At 42.7% G+C, this 13,202-nt stretch overlaps 1 protein-coding gene across 1 annotated transcript in view; it reads left to right on the top strand.

The window, feature by feature from the left end:
• Window positions 1-812: 812 nt before the first annotated feature.
• T265_06966 (hypothetical protein) overlaps window positions 813-13,202 on the top strand; it is a gene marked incomplete at both ends in the record, with an annotated part of 35,471 nt that continues 23,081 nt past the window's right edge. Inside the window, 3 exons of the mRNA XM_009172372.1 lie at window positions 813-2,225; window positions 6,337-8,337; window positions 11,045-11,347. Coding sequence (XP_009170636.1) covers window positions 813-2,225; window positions 6,337-8,337; window positions 11,045-11,347 — 3,717 coding nt within the window. The remainder of the gene's footprint in view (window positions 2,226-6,336; window positions 8,338-11,044; window positions 11,348-13,202) is intronic.

Raw genomic sequence — 13,202 nt, 5'->3', positions numbered from 1 at the left:
AAGGTCCACCGGGTGGTCAGCGTATGTCCGTCAAAATGTATTATAATTTGCTCAGTTGTGCTATTTCCAGACACTTTACCAAACTAAACTACTACTACTATTACTAAACTTTAGTTAAGGTCATTTGTGGTAATGAACTGAGCCCAGATTAATGAGGCAAAATCTCATTGAAAATGAACTAGGGTAAGAACAGAAATCATGTATAGTCCTGTTGTTGCGCTTGGCTGATGCCAAATGTCTTTCGCTTTACGCTGGTTTTAGAGAACGACTGATCATACGAGATAAGACATTAGCGGTCTCTCTTGACGATAATCTTAATTCAACAGGAAAGTGCAATCTGTCTACAAGACGAGAAAGCGTGAATTTGAGTTGGAACAATACACTGAAGTGTGTGATTGGTTGCACGTTGGCATGACCCAGGAAAGACAGCTGAAAAGTGCGCCTGTCTGATGTTACAAAGTAGCTAGAGGCTTCCATTGAAGCAGCCATCTAAAACGGACTGAATCAGCTATCGGTTTAAATCTATGGAAGAATTTGCGCATACAAAATAGTAAATAATTTAAGCAATAGGATTTTGTGCATATTTCTCGGCAATTATATACAGGAGACTTTATCTGTTCCGTTTCGCCTTCTAAAATTCGCTGATTTCTACACAGTGAATCGATCAAAAGCTGTTTGAACAGGCCACAAGTCACGTGCACGCAGTTCACACAAACTGAATCAGTTCAAAGCCTAAGCAGACCACGTGATTTCTACAACTTTCTAGTTGGAGGAATGTAGGTGCAAAATGTGACTTCGTGAGGCACTGAGCAATGGCCGATCAGGAGTTCGAGAATACGGTGAAGAAACTCCGCCTTTTTATCCAAGCCATCAAAAAGAGGGATGCTGTGGGGCTAACACAGCAACTAGAAGACTGTTTTCTTTTGACAACTGATGCATCATGGACAGAACCAGAAGTAATCCTGAGCAAATTGTACCCTTATGTTTCCAAACTTGAGCAAATATTACAGAACTCGTTTAATGCAAACAGTAACTGTATACTAGAGTCGTTTAAATATATGGTTAATGCACTCCTTTCACGGCAAAGTAGACGGAAAACTCCCGAATTGCGAGATTCGGATATTGACCTTGTACGAATTGTTAATAGAGCTATTGATCAGTCTGATCCATTACGTACCCTAAATGCTCTAAGACCACTGCTGCGAGAACAGATGCTTCAAGCTTTGGATGGATATCAAAAGTCTGGATTCATTCATTACATTGCTCGTTTGTACCATCATGAACTTGGGGTGGCAAAATCGGACAAGGGTGCAAGTCTCAGTGGGTCAGAGTTAATTGCTGCACTGGATGTTCTAGCTTGTATTGTGTCCCTGAACGAGGCATTGGATAAAAATGACCCTTATATGCTAATGTGTTCGTTGACCAATCCAGATGCCTACTGGGAGGAGGTTGTATATCATTCTAAAGATAGATTTCCACTAGAACATTCAAAGTTATATTTAACAGCTCTAAGAAAAGCCCGTGAAAGGAAGGCCGACTCCGGAAGGCTTCCTATTCTGACACATGCGGAAATACAGACTGTGATAACTTTGTGCGCTAGAGCTGGGTCGCGTAAGTCCCCAGTACTGAAACGGATTGAGAAAACCCCCACTTCTCCCAAACCAAAGGATCCAGGTTTGAACATGGCTTTGGGCGAAAGTGCCAAATCACCCATCCCTGAAGCTGACAAAACGATCACAACTCTTCAAACCATATCATCGACCGAAGACCTAATTAGCGGCCTAAAGCGCAACTGTCCAATGGGTACATTTGAGGTTCTACGATCTATGCGCATGGAACTCAGGCTACCCTCACTCGATGAAGAATACGCAGATATTTATCACTCATTTCTTCTTTTTGCTTGGAAACAGTGGATCCGCCGATTTTCCGCCGTTCATGGCACACACTCCCCCGCTCGGCAATTTCTGTCAGACGAAGCCATCACAGCCGTGAAAAGATCAAACAGCTTAATAAACAGAATGCTACAGTCAGGTGTAGCAATAGCAAAACTAAACGTTGCCATAGGTAAAATGAACGTGGAAGAAATAGAAATTTGCTTAAAAGATCCCCACCTATTTGTATTAAGACAACTTCTTGTTCAGAGAAATCTATCGCCAAAGGAAACTCAGTCTGGTCACGTGAAGCTGAAGGACTGTCGATCTACGTACGCAGCAAGTCTAATTCAGGTCAGTGGATTGAAAGTCGTTTCGTTTGTAGTTAATTCCTCTAGTAAATCTTGAAAGGTGGCTCAGCTAGATGCAAGAAAGTCCGTGTATCGCAATTCTACCATCTGCGTCGTATTAGCAAGCTCGAGAAAGGCGTTTGCAAGCGAAACAAGTTACGGGAAAGGAAGTCTCTGAAATATCACATACGTTCCAGTGGACTAAGCATCTTTTCCTGCATGATATTAGTACTGTCATATGTTAATGTTAGAGAAGCCTTGCAGTACACTCATATCCGACGAGATCGAAACCGAATAACAACAGATTTGTTGTATTTACAATTTGTAAGTGTATTTTACATGTCCTCTCGTAATGTGGGATTTATGTGACTGCCATCTGGGAACGTCGGAAGTCTTTACAATATGCCTTAATATTTGTATCCAATCCGACACTTCTTTTGTTTGCGGAGACTGGCCACTATTTTCCAGGCGGTTCGTCCTGTCTGAGTCGTTAACTGCGTAAAAATGATATCGCCTAGAATGATGGTGGAACGTTTAAATTCAATTACGAAGCTCGGCGAGAAGGCCAGCCAAAATGCTCTATTTGTCAAAGATTCGCTTTCGCTGTCATCTACAAAACTAAGGTGTGATGTTCACGACAACTGATAGGATTTAAGTTTTTTGTTCCTACATATCCCGCAACCGCCTACAACTAATATGTTCACCCCTGAAATTAAGTGATTATCTGTTCTTTTTCATTGACCCACTCATGTAAGCCGTTAAGTCTGCTAAAAATGCGCACTTTAGCCATTTCTTTTTAGCCTCATTCCTGAGCTGATTTACGGGCATCTTATTACTGAGAAATGTTCCCACACACTGAACACCGGATTGTTATCCAATCGAAATTACCCGTATGTGGAACGGGGAAAATGGTGAATTTTCAGGATCCCTCAATGGGTATGGTAATTTGATATGAATGATGTGGTGGCCCTAGGTGTTACGTTTTTCTACCTTATTTTTTCTGGCTTTGTCCAGGTCACCTGCCAGGATTAACTTCCGTTCTGAATAGCAAGATCCTTAGTCGACTGAGTGTGAAACTTGGCCATCATATTTACTGTACCCAATACGGATCTCAGTTAGTTCCATTCAAAAGTAAGAAATTACCGAAAGGCCAAATTTCCGTCATTCGATGATAACGGCAAAGTTGAAAAGAATAGCTGCGAAACACTACTACGCAACACAGAGACAATAAACTTTTTGAAAGTCACGGAAATACCGGAAGAACGGAATTTAATCTCACAGACGTCCCATACTGCCAACATACTACAATTGATCTGGTTGGAAAGGGATACGCCCGGCAAGTTGCACGAGCCTTTCACCCGTGAAGGCTTTAATCAAGGAGCCAGTCAACACATGACCATGCGATGCGAAAGATTGTAGGATGAGTGGCTCTAAATCTGATCCAATTAGGAGATTGCTACACTAGTAGCCCAACGGCAGTCTATCTTAAGCCATTGGTCAAGAGACTGCGTGTTCGAATATTCCTGTAGATTCGTAAGTTGAGCTCTTCTGATGACTCTCAGTGGGAAGGAAACAGCTGTACAGCTTTTCAGCATAGATCGACTTCAATTAGGAGATAAAATCTCGACAGAGAAAAAGAGAGTAAACCTAGATCTCCTCGAACCTCAACGAATTCAATGCTTGGCTGCACTTCTCGGTCCTCGGTATCAGTTATTGTGCTACGTGTCCGTTACCACCATTTAATAGCGGAAAACCGGACTTTTTATCCAGTCCGTTTCCTAGGCTACACGTGACTTTGTCCTGAGGGCAGTTACATTCCATTCAGTCACATGTTTCTATTTCCACTATCCCCAGCATCACCACTTTTGAAGTATCACCAACAAAAAAATGCTGTAGGTGTATGGAAGGGTGAACGCTGGTTTGCGTTCAAATTCCTTCACAGAGGGCACCATGCATCGGAAATGCCAGCGTTTGTTAAGGAAATAAAGGCAGCTTTTTTGCCCTGAGAATATTACTCAAAAACTCAATTACAAAAGATTTCCCTCTGACGTTCTCTTTTCTTTAAGCGACAGGACAGGGTATATGCCTCCGAGACGACCGATAGAAAGTCGTATCTTCTGCGAATTCGTCTTTCTTAAGAGTTTGCTGCCGAAATACGCTTCCTGGGCAGTTATACGGTATTTTTTAACCGACGGTTTCCCATCCACTAATTCAGTCATCTTGATACCGGTTAAACACATAACTCTGAACTATATTAGTCACACCGTGTATATCGTTGTCACCAAATGCTAAATAGTTATTAGGGCTCTATATGGCCTTGGTACCACAGCTATCCCTCAGTGAACAGCATATCCACATCTGAGTGAAAATGTCTACAATGAGACTGCACCTTTTGCTTTATCTGGTACAAGTGAACAGTGCAATACTCACAAGGAAACCCAGCTACTACACCCGCTCAATGGGAATAGCTGTTTTGAGCTGCCAAAGGGTTTCCAGCTGTTCAATAAGTGATGATGTGTTTTGCAAGGAATCTTACTTTTATGATTATTCAAAACCATGGCAACCTTACGGGTCATTCATCAAACAAGCCTAAGAGCTATGGATGAAAGGAAGATCCTGAAGATCTAGAAAATTGAAGTACCATATTTTCAGCAAACGATTAGAAGTTCTTTGGACCTTGAATAACCAAATCTCATTTTATTTTTTACAGCGGACCCAAAAATTATTGATTATTTCGTAACTGAAAACTCATTTTCCAGTGTATCTGTTTAGATCCGAATATTAGGAAAGGGTTCAGGCTTGAAGATTTCCAAGCCGTGAATGACTATGGCGGGGTACATGTGATCATAAGCTTGTAATTTGCCCGAAATATTTGTTTTATTGGGCTATATTTCTCAACTGAACAAACCTAGGATGTCTCAATATTGCTCCGGTCCATTATCTCGGCCCATTAAGCACATCAGTCTGTATATATGCTTCGTCAACTATTCATTTACAACTCCAGCTGATGTTGAAGGGAGATTCAACTGAAGTTTACATGAATTCCTCTTTTTACGGTTTATCCCATAACGAGACCTGAAGGTTACAATTAAACACTAGCAGTTAATTTTTCGTCTTTTCCATGACGAAGAACAACTCCTTCCTTAGATTCTATGGTTATAATTGAATCCGTCAGTGTATAATAGCTCCAATAAAGAACAAACTAAGTGTTTCAAGGGGTCATTTCTTAGAACGGAGTGACGCTTTGTCATGAAGAATATGGACAAGAACCTTGAACAGTGATCATTCAGGTACAATGAACTTCGTCTTGGATGCCCTTACGTAACGTACATCTCTCAGTGACACCCTTCGCTTTGGATGAGCTGATCAAATCATTCAATCAACTTATCAGCTCTAAACCGTGTGCCATAGGCACGTTGGTTACAGCCGCTACAGTTCCCATCACCGGAAAGCGGGAAAGTGGAATACAAAACAAGCCTTGGAGGTGAAGGCATGCTCATCTGACTAACTCCAAACAAGCATTGATGAAGTCTGGGTTCACTTTACAATGCAGAATGAAGAAATCTAGTGACCGGTATGGTTGTTTGCGAGCAGTCAAGATATTATAATATACTTTTTAATAGGATAGCTCACACATACAAAAGGATGCTTCGTAGATCTTTGGTTCGAGCAGAACACCTTAGTAAGACTGGGACCCACAAAAAAACGCATTTGTGGCCACCTAGTGGTACCATTTATTACCCTCGCGCTGAATTCTATTGTTGCGTCACTTCTGACATGACCGTCGTTACCACCACTTTCTGATCTACGACATGCAATAGAGACGGACGCAAAATGCTTCCCATTTGCCGCTCTCCATACCAGTTAACCAGGCGGGTCGACTGTGCCAAAAAACTTCACTTAATCGCAAAAGTGTTCAGACACCACTACTGACCAAAATCTGAGGTATCCAATAGAGTGAATCTGGCTGTTCCAATAAACACAACGAATCGAGTTTTCAGTTTTATGTTCGTCACAACTATTAAGGCCTACTTATAACCACTGGTATAAAAGTCCTTTTTACACCGCTAAGCTACAAACTGATACTGTTGTCTCGCCTTTCCTGATCTTTATAGTACACGTCTGAGAAAATGAGTCGAATTTCTGGTGAACCCCGTGTTCGGGGTGCGTTTACAACGTCCCTACTGCGTTTGACCCCAGCTACGGCCTATTTGGATAGCATTTGTTCACACATCGTTGGATCTGGGTGGCTATGGAACTATGTACCGGCTGTCGTTCCGAAGGATTTGTGCAACACTGATGAGGAGGAATTTTTCTTGAGTCACATGTCAGTCCCGTATTTTTATAACATATTTACAGGAAGCACCGTTCGTTGGCCGATCACGACAACCAACCCACCGATTTCCTTTGTGTGGACAAACGATTTGGCCAACATTCATTGGCCGCTAGGGATCCGAGAACCACCTAGTTTAGATCCAAGTCTCCTGAACCTGGATGACTGTGTTACCGTTTGGGATTACGTTAGCACAATGGGTTACAGTTTAGAGAGGTGGAAAACACAGCCTTCCCCAACTCAAGTTGTTGAACAAAACAAACCGGACGAGGGAAGGATGAGGCCATACAATCAAACCAGACAGCGGCAAGTTGAACACAATGTGACAATTAATAGCGGTCGAGTCACTCCAGGACTAAGGACGCCGCGACCAACTACGCCACGTGTCCAGAGGCGTGCCAGCCCACAGCCTTCACAAGTTAGAAGAACACCAGTGCCAGCACGAGCACCAACATCAACCTTAACCGTACCACCTATCATCAATCCAGCTGGAGAGTGCCGTAGTCATCAGGATTATTCTGATACAGAATTACCAATGGATGCACCGGTCAGTGTTACTCCAGTGGATCAACAGTTGGTCGACAGCGTCGTACAAATACAAGCCCACTGGAGGGGCTACCGTCAGCGCCGTGAATATCAAAATCGCCTGAACTTTTTGCACAGTGAATCTAGTGAACAAGCAGCGATTCGGTTGCAAAACTTTTGGAGACAGCGAAGAGCTCAGCGTCGCATGTCAAGTTTGCTACTCGAACACCGTCGGTATATCCGAAGTGTGATGAAGATACAGGCTTTATGGCGCGGACGGAGAGAACGTGAGGCACATCAGTCATTATACTATCTAGCCAACCTGTCCAACCCAACAGGAAGACCTACTTCACGCATGATGCTTGCACAATTCAACATGCATGCATCAACTAGAGAGCCATTGGGCTCCGCCAATGCTTTGGCTTGCTTGTCAAAGTACATACACTGCCTTGATGGCAGGGCCTCGAAAGTTGCCTATGAGAAGCAAATGGCCTGCTTTCTACTTGGAAAAAGTGTCCTCGCGAGTGTGAACCGGTTGAAGAATGTCAATCAAGAACTTGCCAACTCTGATCAGCTGATAAAAATTCTGGTACAAGTTCGTTTACATGGTCGTACCCAGTCGTTTCGCAGTGACCTTGAACGAAATGCTGTCACTCCGTTCAGAGAAATCGAACAAATTTCTGCACACAATACTCACCAAATTAGTTCAAACGATAAATGGCTAGACCGTTATGGAACAGTATGTTATCTCTTGTACACACAACCTGACTATCTGGTTAGCCTTCTAACAAATATTCCGGAGTCAGCCATCTGGAATAGCAACTTGCTGAACAAACCATATGGTTTTGATTCCTATAAGCTAAAGAACTATGGAATGTTGCTGGAACGTATCGTACTGGGAGTCTTTCGTTATGCTTCTACTTCTCCTGACCAAGTACGCCTGTTGCATGTGTTCTCCAGGTTTATTCATCATTTTGTCGGTGCACTCCACGTTACGCCTTCCGGTTTGGATTGCTTCACGGATAAGAGACCTTGGCCCTTCGTCTTGCGTTTGGCCGTGTCCTTAGCTCGAATGCGTTTACACAGGACAATGACCAGACGATGTGATGATGAAGCCTACTTGGTAGAAAACAGGGAGATGATCAAACAGAATGGTCTACTGAGAACAATTGTCTGCGAATTGGTGGAAGCCATACTGGGAGCTGATCTACTGGAAAATGGAAAAGAATCTGAGGAGGTGATCGAATTGAACACAACGGTGAGATTGCTATTTTTTTGCTTGGTTTCTGCTCATTGGTTGACCCTTCTTTGAATCGAAGTTGGAAATGCTTAGTTTGTTTAGCTGGATTTTTTATTCAACCAGTTGAGAAAGGATGCTACGTCTTATTGTAATTAGCTGCTTTTTTGTTGTCACCAAAGGTACCCAACTAAAGTTCGTATTGATAGAGGATGAAGTAATCAAGAAATTTCACGTGCACTAACCGTGCACAACAGAATTAACCTTCACACATGTAGCTGGTGTGTGTGACTATGATGCAATTATGGCTTATCTTAGGCCTTAAGTACGACCTATAACCCGATTAGATTGGCTTCGTTCCAGGCATGTTGGACTCACGGTGAAGTCGATCCAGGGCTGCCTCCTCCCGTTCCGAGTGATTGTTGTTGAAACTAATGCCCGTTCAAGAGTAAAACTCACTCAGAAAATTCTGAATTATTTTAATTGCAGAAGTTTGGATACGCATCAGACGGGATGCTTCCTACAAGAGGGCGACACCCTCACCCAAGATTTGGGATAGTTTGCATGTGTGAGCTGAACCTCAATGAAAACTGTGACGTAATGTTCACGGTGAACGTTGTCTCATGGTGCGTATTCATGGGAAACCGTCCACATTTGCGCGTTAAGTATAGGCCGGTTGTTCACAATTCGTCCTGCCCAACTACATTTTAGTTGGCGACAGATCAAAACGCACATGAATTTCTCAAGCAATGAGAAGTTCTGGACATGTAGCGCAACACCAGTGTTGAATTCCCGATACAGAAGTTGGAGTCACCCGTACGTGTCATGATCACGAATATCGAACTATGAAGCGAAGAATTTCGAATATGGCCGAAGATTATTTCAGTCAAGTTTCGAAAAATATGTAAGCGAAACAGATGAGACTGGCGCGACCACTTTAAGAGTGAAGTTTCGAGCACTTTGGACAATTCTCATGGATACCTACTGTTAGCAATTCGGATTCTCAAACTAAACTGGAACTCGAGACGGTAAGACCAGGACCTATTGCAGCGTTCAACTGCATGTCTTCTGTGGAGAGTTCGTCCTGTAAGTGAAGCCAATCTATGCTGAAAAGCCGAGAAGCACTGTACAGCTGTTTCATCCTTATTAGGAATCATCAGCAGTGCGCATCTCACGAAACTCCGGAGAGTCTCGAATCCGCGACCTCCTGGCCAGTAATTTGAACACTTAACCATTCGGCCACGAGAGGCTGATCTGCAGTGTGATTAACTCTCACTTAGACAGGATATAACACCGCTCATCCTTCAATCACGGGATCCACATCACTCGGTCACACGTGTTGACTGGCTCCTCGAGCAACGACTTCTCAGAGGAAGTTTCATTCATCGGGTGAAGTTTATTCTTCCAATGAGCTACTTATATATTGTTGGTAGTGTGAGCAGATTTGAGGAGATTTCATTACCCTGGAAATCACAATACAACCTTGTTTTGGTCAAGTACAATTCATGCTTAGAAATAACGCGTGATTATGCTTTGATCCCTCATTGCTTAGCTTCAAATCTTACTTACTCTTACTCTTACTATTCCAGTCAAATTAGCAATATCGGGAAGACTTAGAACTGTAAACACGGATAGTTTACAATCAAATCGAAGGTAGCTAAAAGTACTTGTTCCTTGTCAATATCCATTTTGAACAGCATACCAAAGTCTATATGATACTAGCCCAAAGGTTGTTCAGGTCTACACGGTGCATGGTACTCATCAGCACCAGCTTTCGTTCAGACTTTGCTAACCATAGTAGATATTAGGGAGCGGGTGTATATTTTTACCCCAAAACCACTTTTCCTGGTCATCCTTTCCCTACTGCTCCTTCGTCATCAGTTAATATCGNCCCTCCTGCTCCTTCGTCATCAGTTAATATCGGCTTTCCCTCCCCCACCACTAAATACCAGGGAAGCAGGTGAAAATACCCAAGGAACAGTAAAGCTAACACACGTTTTCCCGAGGTGGCTTTGAGAAATCTGCTTACTGTCCTTGAGTTGTTGGTTGACCAGCTCCTAGTTAGGACCGTTCCAGTGAACATGTCATTTGTCTTTTGTATATTCGGACACTTCTTGGGAGGGACCATATAAAAGAAAGTCACTTTAAAAGACCTGTGAGGAAAGTTTAAGAAATCATACGTGTCGGAACAGCAAGTGATCAAAACACACACAATAAGACTTAGTGAGCGAGCACTGACTTGCCATCAATCTCTCACCCTAGATGAGGTGATTCAAGAGGACATTACTCTGCTAATACGTTCATTTAAAACATATCTACACACTGCGGCTTTTGGTATTCATCGTTCATTACAAACACAGTTTATTCAACTACGAATGCAGGTCACCCCAGGCTCCTCAGATTGAATCTTATCCCATAGAATTTGATACTAGTATAATGCTTGTTTACCATTATTGCTGAAACGTACGGCTGATACTCAAGCTGCCAACAGATGCCTCACACACAAAAGAGGATTGTTCCAAATATTCACCATGGTCAGGCACGTGACTTCTGAGTGAATGTCACTGTTTCGGCAAGATGGATGTCGGATCAACTTGCCGATGCAATCCTGTCGTAAAAGGATTCCCCCTAATTTCCAGTCTGCATCTCCTGAATTTTCACTGTTAATACACTGTTAATTTCCACAATTCGAACGACCAAGCTCGATGCATATCCTTGGTTTTTTTAGGGATTGCAACCTCTAAAAACTTCAGATGAAGACTTTTGGGAATATAACACTGATGGATTCATACAAAATAAAAGCAACTTCGCGACAAATCATCAGGCATGCGTCACCAGTTTTTCAAGCATGCCACAAGGCGATTCTGAGACAACGCCACGGTTACTAAGCGCAACTGATGCTTTTTTTCATGGGCTGTTTGTCGAACCTGGACCACAACTTATACCACAGTGCTTGAAATATGTCGCAGTGGAGCTTTATCGAGCTTTGAGGCACGTATTCCCTCGTGAACCGGAAAAAAAGCGACTTAAGGTGAGTCATGCACCTTGACAAACGTTGCGCAAAATGTTAGGTTCGGTAATTTTAATTGCTGGTCAACACGAATTTACACAACCAGCATTCGTGACAGGCTACAGAACGAACTTTATATTCTTTTTTTCATGGTTATCCCTTTAAGTAGAAAACATTTCTGTTTGTTTTCAGTATTTACTTTGGAAATAACATGGTCGGCCGGTGACTGTGTGCTCATCATTTGGTAGCTCATAGGAAGATGTTCACGGGAAATAGGGCCTGAGCTCTTCAGGGAGTTACAACAATTTTAGGAGGATTCTAGTCTAACGTGTGTATGGAAATAGCAGATATTAGCAAAAATACACTACTGCTTTTATGTATTAGGTTTTGTAGTCCCAAGTATGAGTTCATCAGTCAGTCAACGCTGAGAAACCCAGTAGCACTTTACAGCTGGTTCAGTCATGCCATAATTTACCAGCCGTGCCTACCACATGATCCCATAAAGTGAGTTGAACTGGTATAATTCGACCAATAGTGAGTGATTAGCAAATAACAAACCGGTGCTTAGACGGCCATCAGAGCAACTTTTCCTTTCCAACCGAAGCCACGTAGACCTGTTTTGTTTGGGTTCGGATATATTTGACAATACTGATTGCATGATTCATGGGCCGTCCATCAATTTTTTGCCCACCCGCAACTTGCCAGCACCGAAGATAGTGTCCCACATGGAACGGAGTCAGTAGGCGGACAGAAACCTACAAACTCTTACATTAAAGATACTGAAAACTTGTCATTCTACGACTATCCACTTTCGCAGCTGTTGGCAGTGTGGTGTTTCCTGTCAGAACTCTGACATCTCAACGTCCAAACTAGGATTTACTGGTTCAGAATGTCTGAGATATGTACCTTGAACCAGATCAATATGAAGCACCACACAGGTGTCAATTAACCTTACTAAAATTTCAACTCAATAAACAACTGGTAATAGGCAACATTTGCATAGGACAGCTGGAATTTTAAATGGATATTTGGGGGGCGGGATATGGCCAGCATGCTATACAGCTCCTCTGGCTGAGAATACCATTTAACTTGATTAACCAGGTCATCTATATTTCGGAAGTTAGCTCTCATCATCATCATCATTGTCAGCTGTAATAACCGCGTACTCATCGTACAGTGGTTGTAGCTGCCGCAGTTTCGTTCACCGAATATTTGGGGGGAGAGGTAGCCCTGCCCGCACTCTATAAGTTAGTCTAGACAAATCTCTCTGAAGGTCTTGACATTTCTAGTTTTTGTTACTTTCTCAATATCAATATCAGTAGCACTTAAACAACAGCAAGCTTTCCTCTTTTGTGGAAAAAATTCGCTGTTTTGCATTCATCCTTCAGGCTAGTGGCTTGTCTTAGCCAGCCAAACAAAGACGTCCAGACGGGGTTTATCGAAAGTGTGTCTTGTCTGAGCGTCGTCTTATTATTCGTGGTCGTTTCAAGTCTGCCAGAGAGAATCAGTGTTGACATCTCTACTGCATATTCAAAGTTGCTCTCAACCATTCGTGTACTTGATGAACCAAGCAGACAACCAGTTGCATTCAAATGAGCCGTTAACACAACTTATGGTGACTGCCAGTGAGTCTTAAGCTAGGGAAAGTGAACATGAAATCTAGGTGATCCAAACCCCACTGAGTACACTGATGAGTCCTAAACAAAACAATCATCATCATCATCATCATCACCATCATCGACAGCATGACATCAGTGTTCAACACTGATGCTTCACTGCCGTACAACCATGACTTATTTGGAAGCCTTATTGTGAAGAAAAGAATAAAGGTAGCTTGGGGAGGGAATTAGTGCTAGCTTAACACAATCATTCCGAG

This window comes from Opisthorchis viverrini (genome assembly GCF_000715545.1).
Source record: "Opisthorchis viverrini unplaced genomic scaffold opera_v5_154, whole genome shotgun sequence".
NCBI classification, from domain to species: domain Eukaryota; kingdom Metazoa; phylum Platyhelminthes; class Trematoda; order Opisthorchiida; family Opisthorchiidae; genus Opisthorchis; species Opisthorchis viverrini.
This window is presented reverse-complemented; position numbering and strand designations above follow the sequence as displayed.